Below are 17,740 nucleotides of genomic sequence, written 5' to 3'. Positions count from 1 at the left end.
TTAAATACACTTTTATTTTGCGTGAAAATTTTTAAATTTATATAAGAATTTACAGCTAACGCTCTACTTGATAAATTTAAATCATCCTCTCCCACATGACACAATGAGGGTTATGTTCTCCGTAACAATAGTCAACAATACAGAGGAATAATATATATCTGAAAATAATTATAAAAAAATAAATTACTCATATCAATTAATATAATTTTATTAAGGGATGTTTACTTCAATCAGATTATACTCAAGGATTGGCGCAAAAAAATATAAAAAATTGCCGCCTGTAAGGATGAAAAAGCCGAAAAAAAATGAAGGGCAACCACTACCAAGTAAATAATTATTTATTTAACAAATTTCATTAATAAAAAAAAATGAAATTAAAATTTTTTCAATTATTTAGTGAAAATGAAATTAAAAGACATTAATTGACTTTAAGGATTTTTTTGACAATCAAATTTTGACAAAAAAAAATTAAACATGTAGAAATTGTACAAAATTATGAACACAATTTTTTTTAAATTATTTCCTACTTAATTTATTTATCAAATAAAAAAAAAATTTTTTTATCTTTTAATTTCACGATCACAAAAAATAAAAAAAAAAATTTCACTTGTAAAAAATTTGAAAAACTGTCGATATAATTTTTAAAAAATATATTTTTTTCTAATTTAATTAATGCAAAAATATCAAAAAATTTTTAAGTTTTTGATTATGGAACAAGCTCAAACGACCATCGTGTCTACGTCTGGGGACTAGCAAATCACGGTGGCCTTGGAACAGCCGGAAGAACTCGACGAAAGCACAATTACAATTTCATAGCGAAGCCCAGTCGTTTATTCTTCGGAGAACACCATCAAGTAACTGACATAGCATGTGGTTACGGATTTACTTTATTCGGAGTTAATTCCAAAGACAAGAACATTGTCTACGGAAACGGCATCAACACCGACTCGCAATTAGGTTTCGAAGCTAAGGATTTCAAGTACAAAGTCACCGGCAAAACTGGGCAACTGCCGCTACCCCGTCCAATTCCGCTGCCCTTGAAAGAGAACTCCAGCAAAGTCCTTGGGCTAGCTGCTGGCAGAGCTCATTCCTTGATACTTACCTCAGAAGGAGTCTTTACGCTGGGTAACAATGCGTATGGACAGTGTGGGAGGTCTATCATTGAGGAAGAGAACCATTTCGAGAGCCATGTCATCTTTCATATTCCGGAAATCAACGGTCAGAAGATTGCTGCTGTTAGTGCTGGGCAAGATCACAGGTATTTTTTTCATTTATTTAAAACAAAAACATAAATTTATTGCTGAAATTTAATATTTCATTTTCAACGAGTTCTAATAATTATCTGTTAAAATTAATCTGATTTTATTTAAATTTTTAGTATTTTTTTGACTGAACAAGGACAGGTTTACGCTTGTGGCTGGGGAGCTGATGGACAAACTGGTCTAGGGCATTATAATAATCAGTGGAAGCCTGAGTTAGTTAAAGGCGAACTGGAAGGTGAAAAAATAATAAAAGTTGCTGGAATTTCTGACTGCGTACTTGCTCTTAGTGGTAAAATTATTTTTTATTAATTTAAAATATTTACATTTTTCAATAATCGAATATTTAATTGTCATATTTTTTTTAATTGTCATTTTTAACGTTTATAAAATACAGAAAGCGGTAAAGTTTACGGCTGGGGTAATTCAGAGTACGGACAGTTGCCAGTACAAAATGACAATTACCAAGTAAACACTGCAATCGAGCTATCTGACTTCTCTGAATTCGGACGTATCGTCGACGTCGCTGCTGGTGGAAGCTTTTGCATGGCCTTAACAGGTACCAGAACTAAAATTTTCTCTTCAATTAAAATTTCCTGTTTTTTATAAAATTATAAATTATAAAAAATTTTTTTTGCAGAAACGGGAGATGTTTACACCTGGGGCTACGGTATCCTGGGATTTGGTCCCCGAGTTACAAAAATCCAGATGCCAACTCTGATTCCCAACACTCTTTTTGGCCGGAATCCATACCAGCCAAATATAAAAGTTGAAAAAATTTACTGCGGAATAAATTTCATGTGTGCAGTCACGAACCAAGGCGAACTTTACACCTGGGGGCGCAATGCCTACGGATACCTGGGTCTTGGGCACTGCAAAGACCAATTTTTCCCTCTGAAAGTGGCTGTGGGTGCCAAAGTTGAGAAAGTTGCTTGCGGAGTCGACCACACAGTCGCTTTATGCCGCGCATTTATTTAATTAACTTTATCACATACAACACAGAATTTTATAATTTTGTAAATAACAAATTGCAATTAGTTTATTATTAGTTTTGTAAGCAATAAAAATTATTTTTAATGTCTAAATAACAAAACCTTTAAAAGTGTTATTTTATCTCGGGACTTATCTTATCGCTGATGTTATATTATCATTGTTGATTCATCTGAATCGACGGAACCTGTAACACTAGTCTAAAATCTATTTTAAAAAGTTGTTTATACCTTCAATTCTTTTTTTAAATATTAAATTAAAAAAATGAAACAAATATTTTTTGTATTAAATTATAAATTATTTGTATCGTTATTAATATCAATGGCAATAATAGCAACAATGATAGTTTCAAATGTCAATTGTGAGAAAAAAATTCCAAAGTATTTGGAAGAGTGTTACACTAACGAAACATTAAGTGGAGCACGTTTGCCGATGACGCTGAATGTTCTGATAGACATTTTCCGTAAAATAGAATTACATGTACAAAGTTCAGTAGATTTGAGACTACTGGTGACTTCGATGCTACACAGATTCAAATTTGATGGCATAGAACAGCACCAAGTTAAAATTAGCCAAATAGAAGGCATTCTCCCGTTCAGCGGCACCGGGAATCAACGAGTTAAAAATGAAATCATCAATGAGTTCATACCTGGCAACCCGGATTTTTTTCCTGTAGAATCATTGAGCTTGGTGGAACGATGCACTCTGCATCGCGTTATTTCAAATACTATTGCGGATCATGATCAACCCGAGAGTAAATTGTGTGTTGATCAACCTACTGAAAAAATTTATGGTAAAATTTTGTGACCAGTGTATTTACATAATGAAATGAATTTTTATTAATTAATTTTTTTAATTTCAGCAAAACCATTGGAGAGAAGTAAAAAATTGTGTCCATTGGAGCAAGGTATTATTTTAACTGAATTTGGTACAGTAGCACCTGGAACACTAATAGCAGGAATCGCTGCTGCTCTTCAATACCAGACTATTGCTGTAAAACTTTTGTATGATTCACTGCTGAATCCGTATGAGTTCAATGAAGATGAAGTGGATTTCGTGATACCAAGACATGAGATACTAGTTAATAAATCTATGTGGTTCAGTAATTTGCAGCGGTCAAATGCTCAAGTTGATAATATTTGGTTAGCTACAGTCGCTGGTAATTTTTATAGAACATAAATATTTAAATATCAGGAATTTGGATAAGATATCTTGTCCACATTTCTGATATCAAAATATTTATTGATAATAATATTAACAACTTAAATATAAATAATTTATACAATTAAATACAGTTAAATTATTAAGCCAAAATTTTTTAAATTATAATTTGTAACTCTGCAAGTTGCTAGTTAAATATAAAAAGTTATACTTTGTTAAAAAATAAATTAATTAATGTAATTAATAATTAAAGGTGAATTGGCTGAGTTGGTTATTTATGAAGGTCCAATAAAAGGTGAAAAAATGTCATTAGGCTCAAGTGGATCTTGGGACAGTACGATGAGACCAATGTTATTTTATTTACTGAACAAAGATGACAATTATGAAGTTACCAGAGCTGAAATTGTCGGTGCTGTTGATGGTAATTTTATTAAATAATTTACAAATTAAATTTTTTATCATTCTACTATTTTAGGTTTCATAATAGCAAGTAGTTTGCGAAAATGGATAAAATATTTCAACAACTTACGACTCAGTCAAATTTTCGAGATTTATTACTCATCAAAAGGTGCATTTTTCGACTCAAATATCGCAGCGTGCGAGCGTGGTAAAATTTTCTGGTACCACGCTTCTCGTAAAATGTTAAATGAACAAGTAACCTGCTAATATTATCCCCTAATTTTAAATTAATGATGGCTAATAATTATAATAAATTTATTTATTTATTACAGACCTACGCAGTATCACAAATTTTGGCGTACAAAAAAAGCATATCCTACATGACGGACGAGTCCCTAAAAACAATGGTTAATTATGCAGTGTCTAAATTCACGACTTATGTAAACGATCATTTATTTACAGAATTACGTTGTCACAAAGAAAAAAAATATCCACGCGTCCAAGTTCTAGTAGCGTTTGACGGTTCTTGGTCTAAAGAATACACTCAAGATTTTCTATCGTAAAAATATTTTAAAAAAATTAATAATTATAATTAAATTTAAAAAATCAATTTAACGTTTATTAATTTTTAGGGTATTAATAGAAGACTTGAATGTCTCCATGTATGGTTCAAAAATAGGAATTCTTAATTGTGAAAACGGAGACTGGATTTTAAATACTACCGACAGCCCGTCGACGGCTCACGAAAAAATTTCTACCCTCGATGCATCAACTTGGCCGAAAAATTTAAATATATTCTCGCTAATTAACCACGCGAATAATTATTTAACTAAAATATGGAGTCAAAAATCTGCAAATCATGACATAGGAAATTTAGGACAAGTGATCTTGCTTCTGGCTCCAAGGACAGTTGTAAAAAAAAATGAAAAACAGGAGATAAAATCCTCTTTGATAAATTTAAAGTCCAACCATCCGGATATCAATATTGTTTACTTTGTGTCAAAAAATAACGCGGCGAGCTTCAGAGAACTTTTAATTAGTCCTGAAGATTACCTGATTGACTCCCGCATTGACGAGATTGCCAGCTACGTATCTACGATTCCGCGAAGCCTGAGGCTGAATTGCAGTGAAAAAAATAGCAGCAATTCTCATGAACACTTAGAAGATTATGTGAAGCCTCAGGAGTCAATTGTTTACCGGCTAGACCCGCAGTGGAGGTGGAACACGCAGAGAATTTCTATGACGGTCATTTCGGTGGGATACGGGAGCTTTGAAGTTTGCTGGTGGACGCAACTTGACGGAAATGTAATAAAAAATAAATATAATTGCCGTGAACTTTCGGGACATTCGGAGTTTATTATTAATGATTCTCAAGATTGTAAAAATAAAAACGCTAATTGCCCGGGAATTTATTATCAAATTCGTGGATTTAATTCTTTAAAAAAATGCGCAGGTAATTTTTATAAATTCATAAATCAAATAATTAATTGATTGGTAATTGAAATTTTTTTATAGAAATTGAGTGCAGAACACCAGAATATATCAGATATTTATTACGGCTCAATATTCAATGCTCAAATGCTTCGATATTGGAAAACAAAAATTTATTTGTCTTCGTACTGCTGATTTTTGGAATGGATTATTTGATAAGTTGATTTTATACGAAAATCTTAATTTATTTATAATGTTTTAACATACAAAATTTTTTACTTACATATTTTATAATTACTCGTGTTGGGATTAAGTTTAATTAGAATTTAATTGGAAATTTTGAGCGGTAAATTCGTATATTAATCTGATGAGGTACTGAAAGTTACTCGAGTCGGCAAGTGTGCCGAGGTTAGAGTCAGCAATAAGTAAGTCAAGTGGTGGAAGGAAATCTTCGATAGAATCTCCTGAAAAAAATTAAATATACATTTTATCTAAATTAAATATCCATTTTATAATCAAAAAACGATGAAGCCCCATATCAAAACACCCTAAAATTAATGACCAAAAAAACTACATACCATGTACGTGAATAAGACTAATTATTTTAAAAAACAACATCTGCTGAATCTGCTGCTCTGGATTCTTGGAAACAATATCCCATCTATCGCGCTGCGCAGCTCTCGCCCAAATGCTGATCTTCAATCCCATTTTGTCTTCACTCTCATCAACATAGTCCAGCAAGTCCAAAGCTTTTTTAAAGTCAAAATCAGTCACCGGAACATTTTCTTCGCACGTGTACAACTGGAACCAACAAACCAAATCAGTAAAATAATAATAATAATAATAATAATAATAATAATAATAATAATAATAATAATAATTACGGTCCAACTACCCGTTGCACCGTAATATCTGAGTTCCAAAACAGTATAATCTCAGAAGTGCTCCCCACAACCGGTCCTCTTCGGATGAGGACCAGTCATCAGGTGGGAGGAGCACACCGGACCCGATGACTTATGACGACCCCGGCGCTTATAGGATTAAGTTTAAGTGGACGGAGGAGCTTCGCGCCGATCTCTTGGTGTGCTGGCAGAACAGCGAGCCGGAGGTATCAGGGTATATGGCCCGGATGCACACACTTTGGTGTGGCATGCATCCGGAGCACAGACATTTTACGCCCAAACACCTGCGTAATTACGCCTCATACCTTCGGCATAATCGACGATCGCTGCTGCCAAATAGAAGGCAGTCTAATCGGCCTTCATTTCCAGCACCGCTACACCAAGAACGGCACCGTTTCTCCGAGGACAACGACAACCTCTTTACAGGTCGACAAGTGAGCATCTCCAAAAAGATGACTCACTCAAAACAACAGCTCGACACGGTGAACGAAGATCTCCCCACACAGCTTCAAGAGGACTCCACTCTGCTCACTGTCAACCAAGTTGTCTACGGTGCCGCGGCTTCGCTTCTGCCGATAGAGAGAAGACATTCTCTCTCCTTCGAGGCGAAGTTGAAGCTGCGCATCGCTCAACTTGGACACAAAATTGACATTTCTCGGAAACAAGTCTCCCGCATTCAGTGTGTGATAGAGTATGTTAGTACTCAAAGACCGTACACGCCAAAGTTCGTCGCCTGGCGGCGAAACTTCGAAGGCGACATCACACACTGAACAAGAGTACTCTTCTTGTCATCAAAGAAGAGTCTCTTAACAGGTTGCGGGCTCTGGTGGCTTCCAAAAGTCACTAGAGAAAAGGCTGAAGCGGTTGATCGACAACTCTTTGTTTCGATCCAACCCTTCACGCTTTCTGTCACCTAAGACCGCTGTTCCCGAGAATTATCCATCATCTGAGCGAGTGGAAGCCTTTTGGAGTGAATTGTACGGAGATCAACCAAACGTCAACCCGGATACTCCAGCTCTGCACGACTTCGAGGCATTCTGTCGAGAACACCGACGGCAGGATATCGCCGAAGAGAGCCCTGCAGTCAGTGTGCAAGAGGTTCGTAAAGCCCTGAATGGCAGCAAGAACTGGGCTGCCCCGGGTCCAGATGGCATAAACATCTTCTGGTGGAAGAAATTTTCTTCTACACATGCTCATCTGGCCCGGATTTTTACATCATACATTCAGGGCGACGAACCAATTCCAGACTGGCTGGTAGAAGGGCGAACCGTACTCATCCCTAAAAAGGGTGACTTGTCCGACCCAAAGAACTACAGGCCTATCACTTGCTTGAATGCGGTTTACAAGATTTTTACAAAAATCTTAAATAACCGTATCTTGCAGGAGATAGAGCCTGTGTGGCAACAGATATACGAACAACGTGGCAGTAAACAGGGCGTGTCAGGTTGCAAGATCAACTTGTTGGTAGATAGATGCGTCATTCAAGACGCAATCTACTACCAACGCAACCTGTCTATGGCCTGGATTGACTACCGTAAGGCATTTGACTCAACTTCACATGAGTTGATTCTCTATCTGCTCAAATGCCTCGGAATCAATCGCCAAACAGTGGGATGCATACAACGTACGATGCAGCTCTGGCGAACGCGTTTTCACATAGGAAGTGGAAATGCATTGCACGTAACCGGAACTGTTCAGTACAAGAGAGGCGTCTTTCAGGGAGATTCTCTGAGCCCTCTGTTGTTTTGCATCTCACTGCTGCCAATATCTGTTGCCCTCCGACAAACTCGTGGGTACTCTGCGGGGCTACCGAGTGATCGAGTATACTCGATCACTCACCAACTGTTTATGGATGATCTAAAGATATACAGTGCCAACAAAGATCATCTACAAACGGCCATCAACATCGTAGCAGAGTACACACGAGATGTCGGAATGTCTTTTGGGTTGGACAAGTGTGCGGTCGTACACCTGGCGAAGGGTAAGTGCTCTGATACGGGTGGAGATGTCGAATTAGTGGATGGGAGCGTCTTAACAGAATTAGACGCCGGAGAGTTGTACAGATATCTAGGGATTGAAGAGCGGCAAATGCATGCCGTCTCTGAAGTCCGAACAACTCTTCGCAGTGAGTATGTTAGGAGACTCCGGAAGATCTGGTCATCAGAACTTTCCGGCAAGAACAAAGTCTCAGCTACTAACATGCTCGCTGTCCCGGTCCTACTTTACTCTTTTGGGATCCTGAAATGGCCTCGAAATGAGTTGAAAGATCTCGACATCAAAACCCGTAAAGTCATCAATATGAATCAGAGCATGCACCCTAACTCATCAGTCGCCAGGATGTACCTCTCCCGGAACATCGGAGGGAGAGGATTGCAGAGCTTGGAGCGGCTTCACGATCGTTTGGTTCTGAGTTTAACATACGAGGTTGCCAATTTCACAGCAGACGAGGACGACTTCCTGATGCAATTTGTTCATAGTCATGAAAATGCGCGGAAGGGGTCGTTCTTGTATAAGGCAGCAATCTACGCGGCAAATACCTTAGGTCTCGGAGAAATAAACGCTCTCATTGAACTCCCGAAAAAGGAGTTCAAGAGCGTCGTCAGGATAGCCGAGGAAAAAAACTCCTCGGTGAACACATGGACAAGTCCATGCACAGCGTGTATTTCAAACACGTCCGTGACCATGGCTTGTCCACCCAGCTGACATTCTCCTTCTTGAAGTCAGCTGGCCTGATGTCCGAGACCGAAGGATTTATATTTGCCTGCCAAGATGGTGTTATCAACACTCTCGAATACCGTAGCAAGGTGCTCCAGGCGCAGCTTCCGGACACGTCCTGTCGGACGTGTAAACAACATCCGGAGACGCTGATGCACCTTTTGTCGGCATGTCCTGTGCTGGCAAGAGGTGCCTACATACAGCGTCACAATGCTGCCCTGCGAGTACTCTATTATCATCTCAGATATAGCTGCGGTATCGATGAGACACCAGTGCTGCCTTATCTGCCAGGAGATATTCCGCAGGTTGTTGAGAAATAACAGTTCCAAAATTTATTGGAACATACCATTCGCAACAACCCGGCGGATTGACCACAACAAACCTGATATTGTGCTCTTTGACAAGGCTACTCGTGACATTTATGTCATTGAGTTTTCGGCCCCAGCCGAATACAATATCTCGGCCAAAGAAGAGCACAAACACCAGATATATCAGGATCTCCTGTTTGAAATTGGCAAACTGTACCCAGGTTACCGTGTCAAGCTCGTCGTTTTGGTTGTCGGCGTCCTTGGAGGGATGAAACAGTCTTTTGTGTCTTCACTTGCGAAGATACCGGCTTGCAGTTCAGCAGCCGTGTCTCTAGCAGTGCGGATGCAAAAGGCTGTCATTTTGGGATCCCTGCGTCTACTTAGGCAAATGAATTTGGCCTGCTGCACTCACTAACCACCTTGTTGTGTGGAGTGGTGCAGCAGTAATGGATGGCGCTCAGGTTGGGCCCTCGGAGAGTCGGACTCCGGGGAAAACCCCCCTGAGCAATTAATAACAAATAATAATAATAATAATAATAATAAAAACAACTTACAGTAATCAATTCAACAGGAGTCAAAACTTTCAATTTTTTGATATCATATCCATACGCCTCGAGAACATCCCCAGGCAATTCTTCTTGATGAGCTATTAACTCTAACTCCCTATTTATTCTCTCACAATTCTCATTGATTTCCTCCTGGATCTCATTCGAGCAAATGAGCGCCAATTTTCCCAAACTCAACATGCTCTTCTTCCTCCTCACCAGCTCAGTCTCTCTGACCGCGAGTTTGTGTAAAGTATCAGCAGCCAATCTGTACTCTTCCATCAGGGAGTTCTGAACCCAGCTGAGCTCCGGGTGCTCTGAGATTTTCTCCATCAACTCTCCCTTTCCTTCTCTCCTACACCTCTCGACCAGCTGGCCTGATCTTCCGTCCTTAACATACCAGGAGAACAAGAATCCAGCAAAATCTTGAGCTGCGAACTTCTCCGCGTAGTTGTCCAATTTAGTCTTGTTGTCAGTCAACTCGCAGATCCTCACCAGGGAAGCAAAGTCGCAGTACTTCTCCGCCAACATCGCCGCGTTTTCAAACTGCTTGTTCCTGATCAACGGCGCAATTAAATTCGTTCTCTCTGCTTCATACTGCTTGACTAAAATCTCAAACTTATCTGTACCGCGGATACTCTCCAGGTGACATTTCTTTCCATCGAGAATCAAATCAACCAATCCGACAATCTGCTCGTACAATTCATTCTTCAGCGACGTATCATTGGTTCCAGTAACTCCGTGCTTCAACGTCAAATTTTGCAAAGTATACAGACAATTTCTTAAATCTTGTTTCCCAGAAGACGATGAAGCAGCTGTCCAGGGCAAATATTCCGTTACAGCCTTGGAGTTGCTCGTCGGGACGAATCTATTAGCATTAGCTTGCCTGAATTTAATAACCTCGTGCAAAACTCCCAGAAGAATAGAGTTTACTTGGGAGATATACTGTGAAATCTGCTGCGCTGGCTTCTCAGACTGCGTGACCTCTATAGCGCTGCTCACCAAATTCGGCAGGACCAAATGAATAGAACTAACTTCTCTGTAAAAAATATCCCTGGCCGTCAGCTCACTGGAGGCGTTACCAGCCGCTTCTTCCGACAACGTCTGCTCGATCACCGGGTCCATCAGATCCTGGTACCGGTTTTGTAAGTTGAATATCGCCAAAGCTGCGACTATTTTCTCAGCATACTCTCCAATGACATGGGAAGTCGCCATTATCACTCCGCGGTAAGTAACCGCGCAGAACCGGTCCCACAATCCGTAGTCCTTAAGAAAATTAACAAACAAATTAAGCGCTTTTTGCTTTCCTTCCAGCTGATGAGGAATCTGCATGGACATCACAGTGGTGATTGTCAGCGAAGAGTCCAAGTGATTAGCCCACCTTGGATCATTAGCAGGGTAATCATCAATCAACTTACTGGCAACTTTCAAAGCAAGAGTGTCCAAGCTCGCATCAATATCCATTACCGGTTCTTCTTCAACTGGAAAGAGCTCTGCCAGGATCTGCTGGCACTCGGACTCGTTTTGTCTCAAGTGGAACAAAAAGGCTGCTTTCAGCTGTTCGACTCCATCAGAGGTGTAGTACATCTCCCGTATCTTGTCATTGGAGTACATAGTCTCCAGATTTTCCCCGGGAGAATCCACGCTGGTGTTAGCGCTTAAATCAGCGTAACTCGAGTTGAAGTCCTGAGCCGTGAAATCTGAGGTCTGGATGGTGATCAGCCCCAAGTTCCGGGTAAAGAGAATCGGAGTGTTTGAGCATAAGTCACCTCCGAGGATTTTATCTTCTCCTCGACGAATAAGTTCAATCTTGTCCTGCTCGTTCTCGTTGGTCACATTGACAACCAGGACCGAGCAGTAGTTGTAGACAATCGCTTCCCACCCGGACAAAATAAAGCGATAGGAATTTATGGTGTTGTCAATGTTGTCTTGATAGAGCAAGGGCCCTACTTTAACGGGGATGAACCACTTGAAGGGTGTCACCAGGTTGGTGGAATTCAGCTGGAGAAGTCCCAGAGCAAACTGGACTTGAGGAGAAATTTCCTCGCAGTGACCGGCTACCAGGAGGACGATTCCCTCATCGTTGGTCTGCATGTCGATCAACCAAGTGTGAATGCTCGACGGATTACAGGCAGCGTTCTCCCAGGAGACGCGCTGGAAGGCCTGGGCTACCACGTGGCCTACATCCTCGTCGAACTCCATCTTCTCCTGGTCGTTGATCGGGAATGACCAGTACTGCAGCGAGGACCCGGCGAGAATCAGCACCCGCGAGCCCTGATCCCCAAAGTAGGTGCACAGGACCTTCGACAGCTTCGTCTCAGACATCGGGGACTGCGGAATGGTTCCAAATATCAAGGAGGACATCCGACGGCCAATCCCTCCGAGCCACCCGGGACTGGTCCTGAGGACCCGGCATGTGATGGTGTTCCTCCCGGCGACGAACAGCGGCTGGAGAAGAGCCACGGTGCAAGTTGTAGTGGCCAGGATACACCCGTGGCCCGGAATGTGGGTCAGACAGTCGACTTCCTGGCCAGCGAGCTCCGCGGATATCTCCACGGAGGACTCCTCGTGGGCGACCGAAGGCCAGTAGCGGACGATTCCCTCCGGGGAGACTGCCATGCACGATGGAACCTGGTGGCCTGGGGATGTCCAGACGGAGATGCAGTCCGCTTTGTGTGCCAGGTCGCTTTGGGGAAGGAGCAGTTCTCGGCACTGGCTCTTGAAAGCCAGTCGTTGCTGCTTCGGGTCATGCAGAGTTGTTTTACATTGCCATACTAAGAGGCGGCGGTTGCAGACCAGCCAGGCCCATCCATGCTGCGACACTCTCACAGTTACCTGCGTGCTACGGTCCACGAAGGTCAATGCTTCTGTGACTAAAACGGGTAAAGATGACCCGAAGGACTCTACGGTGTGCCCCGCGCTCCGGCACAGCACCTGGATTGACTGGTTTGAACGCCCGGATATGCTAACTCCGCTGGAATTAGAAGAATTAATTGTTTTTTGAGTAATGTTCAGTTTTTTGGGGATGTAAAAATTTTTTATTATTTATTTACTAGCAAATTTAACCATGAAAACCCATTTTGTCATATAAATACACTGGCCACAAAATTTTGCTTATTTTCTTAATTATATAGATTAGGAGAAAAAATTTTTTATTAATTTTTTAATTAGTAAAATATATTTTTATAATTATTCATCAATAAAATTGATTATTTTTATTTATTTTATCCATTAAGTTCAAAGTTTAAAAGTTTGTCGTAATAACATTATTTTATTACCGATATTTATGTGTAGTTAAGGTGGAATTTTAAAGACCGGATTTATATTTTTAATTGATGAAATTAATTTGATCTAGTCGATAAAAATTATAAATTTAAACGTTTTTGTCATTAAACGTTTATTCTTATTTAAAAAATATTCAAGACCTGAAGAAACTGAACAATATGCTCAAATTAATACTACTTTTGTTGATGATTAATTTTGTGACTGGAGAATTCATTAATTTTCCAGAAAGAAGATGCAAACCACTTATCGCGCCTGTGAGTATTTTACATTCTATATAAAATTATTAGTTTTTATAATAATAATAATTATTATAATAATTTTTTTGGACAGTGTAAAGAAAATTCAGAATGTTGTTCCAGTATTTGCGTTATTTCATATGCTGACAAAAAAATGTGTTTAAAATTATTTGATGATTTTTCTACAACGGGAAAATCAGTGCTACAGAAACCACGATGTGAATTTCCAAATGTAATAAGATATGGTTTTAATTGTTTTTAAAAAATCTCCTTTACAAATAGTAGTTTTTAATGACACTTGAAATTTCTATTAATTAATTTAATAAATAAATTTTCCTAAGAGACAAAAAAATTTATTACATCATTTTATAAATATAAAATTAATTTAAAATGTTGTTATTGACTTAAAATGAAAACATCTTAATTAAAAATTTATTGATAATTAATAATAAAAGTAGATTCTGTGATTTGGATATTTTTATGACCGGTCGAATAACCTTGGGTTATTATTTCTTATAATTAGACATTAATATAAAAAATAACAAACGCAGTAGGACAGCGTATAAAAGCTCGAGAAAAATATTGCTGATGAAAATTATATATTATATAATATAACTTTTTCAGTTACCGAAAATTCCTACTGAGTAAAGGTCCTCCCTTTCCCCCTTTATCCTTTATTTCCCCCAGTTCCCAAAAAATTTGTCTTTAATGACAAATTTAGCTATTATATATGGCTAAATGATAAGGAGTCATTACTTCTAAAGGATAAGGAGTCATTACCAAAAATTTTTTTTTTCCACACAAATAACTCAGTATTGAAGAAAATAAAAGCTATGTTGAAGAAAATATTACTTTTATTACTATTAAACTTCACGGTTGGAAGTGTTATTCATCATCGGTTAATAAAATGCAAACCGCTGGACACACCTATAAGTATTGACTTGTAAAAGTATATAATTAATGAATTTAAATGAAAATAAATGACTTTTTGATAGATATCAATGATAATAATTATAATAATAATATTGTTTTATTCCTCCAGTGTTTGTTCCATCAAAGACACATGGCGTGAAAACATGTTTAAACCCAGAAAACAGTTCTTTAACGACTAATCAACAAAAAAAATCAACTACCCGGTCATGTAAAGGATACAAAGTATCTAAGACAACGGTTGATTGCAGTTAAATTTAATTAAAAGCCTATTGAACTTTACTATTTTATAATTCAATTGCGTTAATTATTTTTAATCGTCTACTAATTGCAGTAACATTTAAATTTTATTTTTTTATATATTTAGCTAATTTACCTGCTTTGCCGCCTCAATGATTGTGCCATAGACAATCTTTTTCTTGACGGCGATGACACACTGCGACTCATAAAACTTCCAATACTATGTCGGTCCATTTTTAGTTATTTTTCAAATCTGACAGATCTGCAATCAGTTTTAAATATTAATTATAAAGAAATTTATTTAAAAAAAAATTTTTTTTTTCAATTTATTATTTTACAACAAAAATATTTTACTTAAAAAATACTTAAATTTATTATGACACTCAAAAGGTGTTTTGAAATTTTTAAATGACAAGTGAAATAAAATTAAAATTTTTAAGTCGAGAATTAAATAAGTAAATTTTTGATTAAATGAACATTTTAACAATTGACAAATTAAATGAATTGGATTTTTTTTTTTTTTTTTTTAAACTAATAAATTCGAAAACAAAAACCATTCATCTAATTTCCATTTTTGTCATTTAATTTTAGTAACACAAATAATTTTTAAAACTTAAGACAAAAATTGTAAATAAAATTAATTTAATAATAATAAAAATAATCAAATTAATTTTTTTATTAACAATTACTAAATTACTAAATTAAAAAAAAATAACAACGGTCTTTCTAACCTATTTAGTTGTAAAAATACAAAATCTTGAAATTACACTTATTTTTGTGTAGCTTGCATAAATAATTATTCACAAACTTGTCATTAATAACCAATAACAATAATAAATACAAATATAAAATAAATTAACAACAATTTTTATTATCAAATTTAATTATTTATGTATTTCAACTTTCAACCCGAGGTTATGCCGGTTTTAAAATTCGGTGCTGCTATTGACACGCTCAACGGATAATATCCGTACCTGCAAATTGAGAAAATGGTGGGAATCGTTCTGTTGCTTACCAACAATGCAGCCAACAACCAAAAATAAAAATAATAATAATAAAGAAGTTTTGTTTTTTTTTTCTTTTACATTTTTTATTATTATTGTATTTTTATGTTATTATTGTCTTGTGTCGTCTAAAAACAATGTTTTGTTACTTAACAATTTAAAACTAACTCCACGAAACTCGTAAAATTTTTTGACATATTTAAACTGTGAAGATAAAAAAATAAATAATAAATTGTAGAAAAAAAAAAAAGTTATCTTACAAATCAACACAAGGAGAATCATCTGCATAAATTATTTTTTATTAAAAAATTTTTTAAGAAAATAACCTCAAAAAAGAAGAAAAATTTTGTTTTCGAACAATATTGCGGTAAGATTATTTATTTAAAATTTTTCTAAAAGTGTTTTTATATTTATATAAACATGTAACCTCAAGAATCTTTTCTTTTATCTGATCTAGATATATTAAGATTTTATTTTCTTATCTTTTAATCCATCTATTATGTTTTTCCTGTCAAGAAAAAAAAACAATAATAAACAACAATGAAAATTTTTATTTTATATTTTACAAATCACAATTTTTTTTTTTTTTTTTTTTTTTAATTTACTTTTTATAAAATTTGGAATTTAAATAGTTGATTTAAAAATTATTAATTACAGAAATGGATAATTATTCAGCGCCGAGGTATGAAACAAAAATAGAATCGTTCGACACGTGCATGATCGATGTCCAAGGAAGAGACATAACAGCGGGAGTAGTCAGCCAGAGTCACCAAGGAACGAGATCCGACAATGATCACACTGATAATAATGAAGCGACACCGATCCGGGAACAGGACCATGAACAGCGTCACACGATTCAAATAGCGACGACACAAAACACCATGGGCCAGAACATGACTTTGACACCTATAAGACTGCCGGCTATTTTGGACGGGGAATTTTTTTCAGTTGTCAGAGTAGATGATACCAATGTCACTGTTCGCTGTCAGCAGTGTAATAAATTGCTCAATGGGAATCTCAAATCTACGGGGAATTTTTTAAGTCACATAAAAGTAAATTTTTATAATTTATATGATAATAGAATTTTTTATTAGCAGACACTTGACAATTTTCTAATTTATTTTTAATAAAAAATTAATTTTAGAAAATTATTTATTAAAAATTGCTTTTATCATTTTTTAGAGCTTTAAAAGATGGAATTTTTAATTAAATTATTCTTGATGAAAAAATTGTATTTTGAAAATTCGCACTTATATTATTTTTTTAATTTCTACAAATGGAATTTTTTTATTAAATTTCTTTCATATTATTTAATTGTTATAAAAGTTTAAAAAATTGTAAGATTTTTGTTAATTTCACTAACGTTTTTTTTTAATGTTATTTTTTTAGAGAGTACATCCCACGATAATTGATAAAATAAAATGCAAGTCAAATCAACGTAAACCGGCAATAGCATACGTTGACATGTCATCGGAAAAATCTCCTGAAATAATAAAAACTAAGCGGGGTTACCGGAAATGTTCGAAACAAGTCAGGATATTTATCATTTTTCTTATCTTATAATTTATCGACATAAATAATTCTTTTTTAACAGGAAGAAGAGCCGCAAGTCAACAGCGAGGAAGTGTTCGACCCAAATCCAGAAATGTGGATTGAAACGACTTCAAATAAAAAACGAAAGAATGATGAATCGGATGCCGACATTAATAAGTACTTGAATTCTAACAACACGTCCACCATCGAAGACGAATTTGACGCAATTGGGAAAAATGTTGCTGCTAAATTACGCGGCATGAGGTTGGACCAAAGGATAGTAGCTGAGAAGCTCATTAACGACGTGCTGTTTGAGGCCCAGCTCTGTACTCTTCACAGAGACTCAAGTCTTCAAGTTTAATCTAATTATTAATTAATAATAATTATTATTTGATAAATAATTCCATTAAGTTAAATTATGCTTATGAGATTTTATAACAAAACTATTTTTTCAGTAAATTTAAAAATATTATAATAAAAATCTTAATTTTTTATAACTTATAACTATAAACTGTAAAAAAGAGAGTATTTAAAAAAAAAAAAAAAAGTTATAACGAGTAATGTAAATAATATTTTTATTCAACGATTAAAATAGCTGCCGAAATATTTGTACACTAAAGATATTAAAAAATTTATCTCTTTACAATCACAATGTTTATCATTTTTTGCATAAATGCCAAAGTCAAAATCAGCTAATATAATTATTATTTATTTAAATATAAATAACTAACAGTTTAACTTAACTTATTAATACAAAACGTTTTTATAAAAAAAAATTTTATATATAAATATAATTATATTT

The 17,740-nt window shown here is 36.1% G+C and overlaps 4 protein-coding genes across 5 annotated transcripts; 3 read left to right on the top strand and 1 right to left on the bottom strand.

The window, feature by feature from the left end:
- Positions 1-126: 126 nt before the first annotated feature.
- On the top strand, positions 127-2,352 carry LOC141535083 (RCC1-like G exchanging factor-like protein). The gene is made up of 5 exons (XM_074254866.1): positions 127-326; positions 700-1,258; positions 1,379-1,551; positions 1,657-1,818; positions 1,900-2,352. The coding sequence occupies exons 1-5, from the start codon at positions 218-220 to the stop codon at positions 2,235-2,237; spliced, it is 1,341 nt and encodes a 446-aa protein (XP_074110967.1). The 5' UTR covers positions 127-217; the 3' UTR covers positions 2,238-2,352.
- Positions 2,353-2,503: 151 nt separating this feature from the next.
- Positions 2,504-5,524, top strand: LOC141535080 (uncharacterized). Its single transcript, XM_074254856.1, has 7 exons — positions 2,504-3,042; positions 3,112-3,408; positions 3,664-3,831; positions 3,886-4,064; positions 4,142-4,368; positions 4,442-5,262; positions 5,325-5,524. Exons 1-7 carry the CDS (start codon positions 2,514-2,516, stop codon positions 5,462-5,464), a joined length of 2,361 nt encoding a protein of 786 aa, XP_074110957.1. The 5' UTR covers positions 2,504-2,513; the 3' UTR covers positions 5,465-5,524.
- Positions 5,461-15,348, bottom strand: Nup133 (nuclear pore complex protein Nup133). The gene is made up of 5 exons (XM_074254855.1): positions 15,133-15,348; positions 14,538-14,663; positions 9,720-12,684; positions 5,819-6,041; positions 5,461-5,704 (listed from the first exon to the last, which is right to left on the bottom strand). Exons 2-5 carry the CDS (start codon positions 14,633-14,635, stop codon positions 5,556-5,558), a joined length of 3,435 nt encoding a protein of 1,144 aa, XP_074110956.1. The 5' UTR covers positions 14,636-14,663; positions 15,133-15,348; the 3' UTR covers positions 5,461-5,555.
- A 142-nt stretch (positions 15,349-15,490) lies between these two features.
- On the top strand, positions 15,491-17,642 carry LOC141535084 (uncharacterized). 2 transcript variants are annotated; one of them, XM_074254867.1, is made up of 4 exons: positions 15,498-15,772; positions 16,063-16,457; positions 16,795-16,935; positions 17,000-17,642. In XM_074254867.1, the coding sequence occupies exons 2-4, from the start codon at positions 16,065-16,067 to the stop codon at positions 17,297-17,299; spliced, it is 834 nt and encodes a 277-aa protein (XP_074110968.1). In that variant the 5' UTR covers positions 15,498-15,772; positions 16,063-16,064; the 3' UTR covers positions 17,300-17,642. The 2 variants fall into 2 exon arrangements, with proteins under 2 accessions (XP_074110969.1, XP_074110968.1); XM_074254868.1 differs by lacking the exon at positions 16,795-16,935 and having other exon boundaries at positions 15,491-15,772.
- The last annotated feature ends 98 nt before the right edge of the window (positions 17,643-17,740 follow it).

Source organism: Cotesia typhae, unplaced genomic scaffold (genome assembly GCF_013202065.1).
Source record: "Cotesia typhae breed Kobodo isofemale line unplaced genomic scaffold, CoteBio_Ctyphae scaffold_13, whole genome shotgun sequence".
Taxonomy (NCBI): Eukaryota; Metazoa; Arthropoda; class Insecta; order Hymenoptera; family Braconidae; genus Cotesia; species Cotesia typhae.
This window is presented reverse-complemented; position numbering and strand designations above follow the sequence as displayed.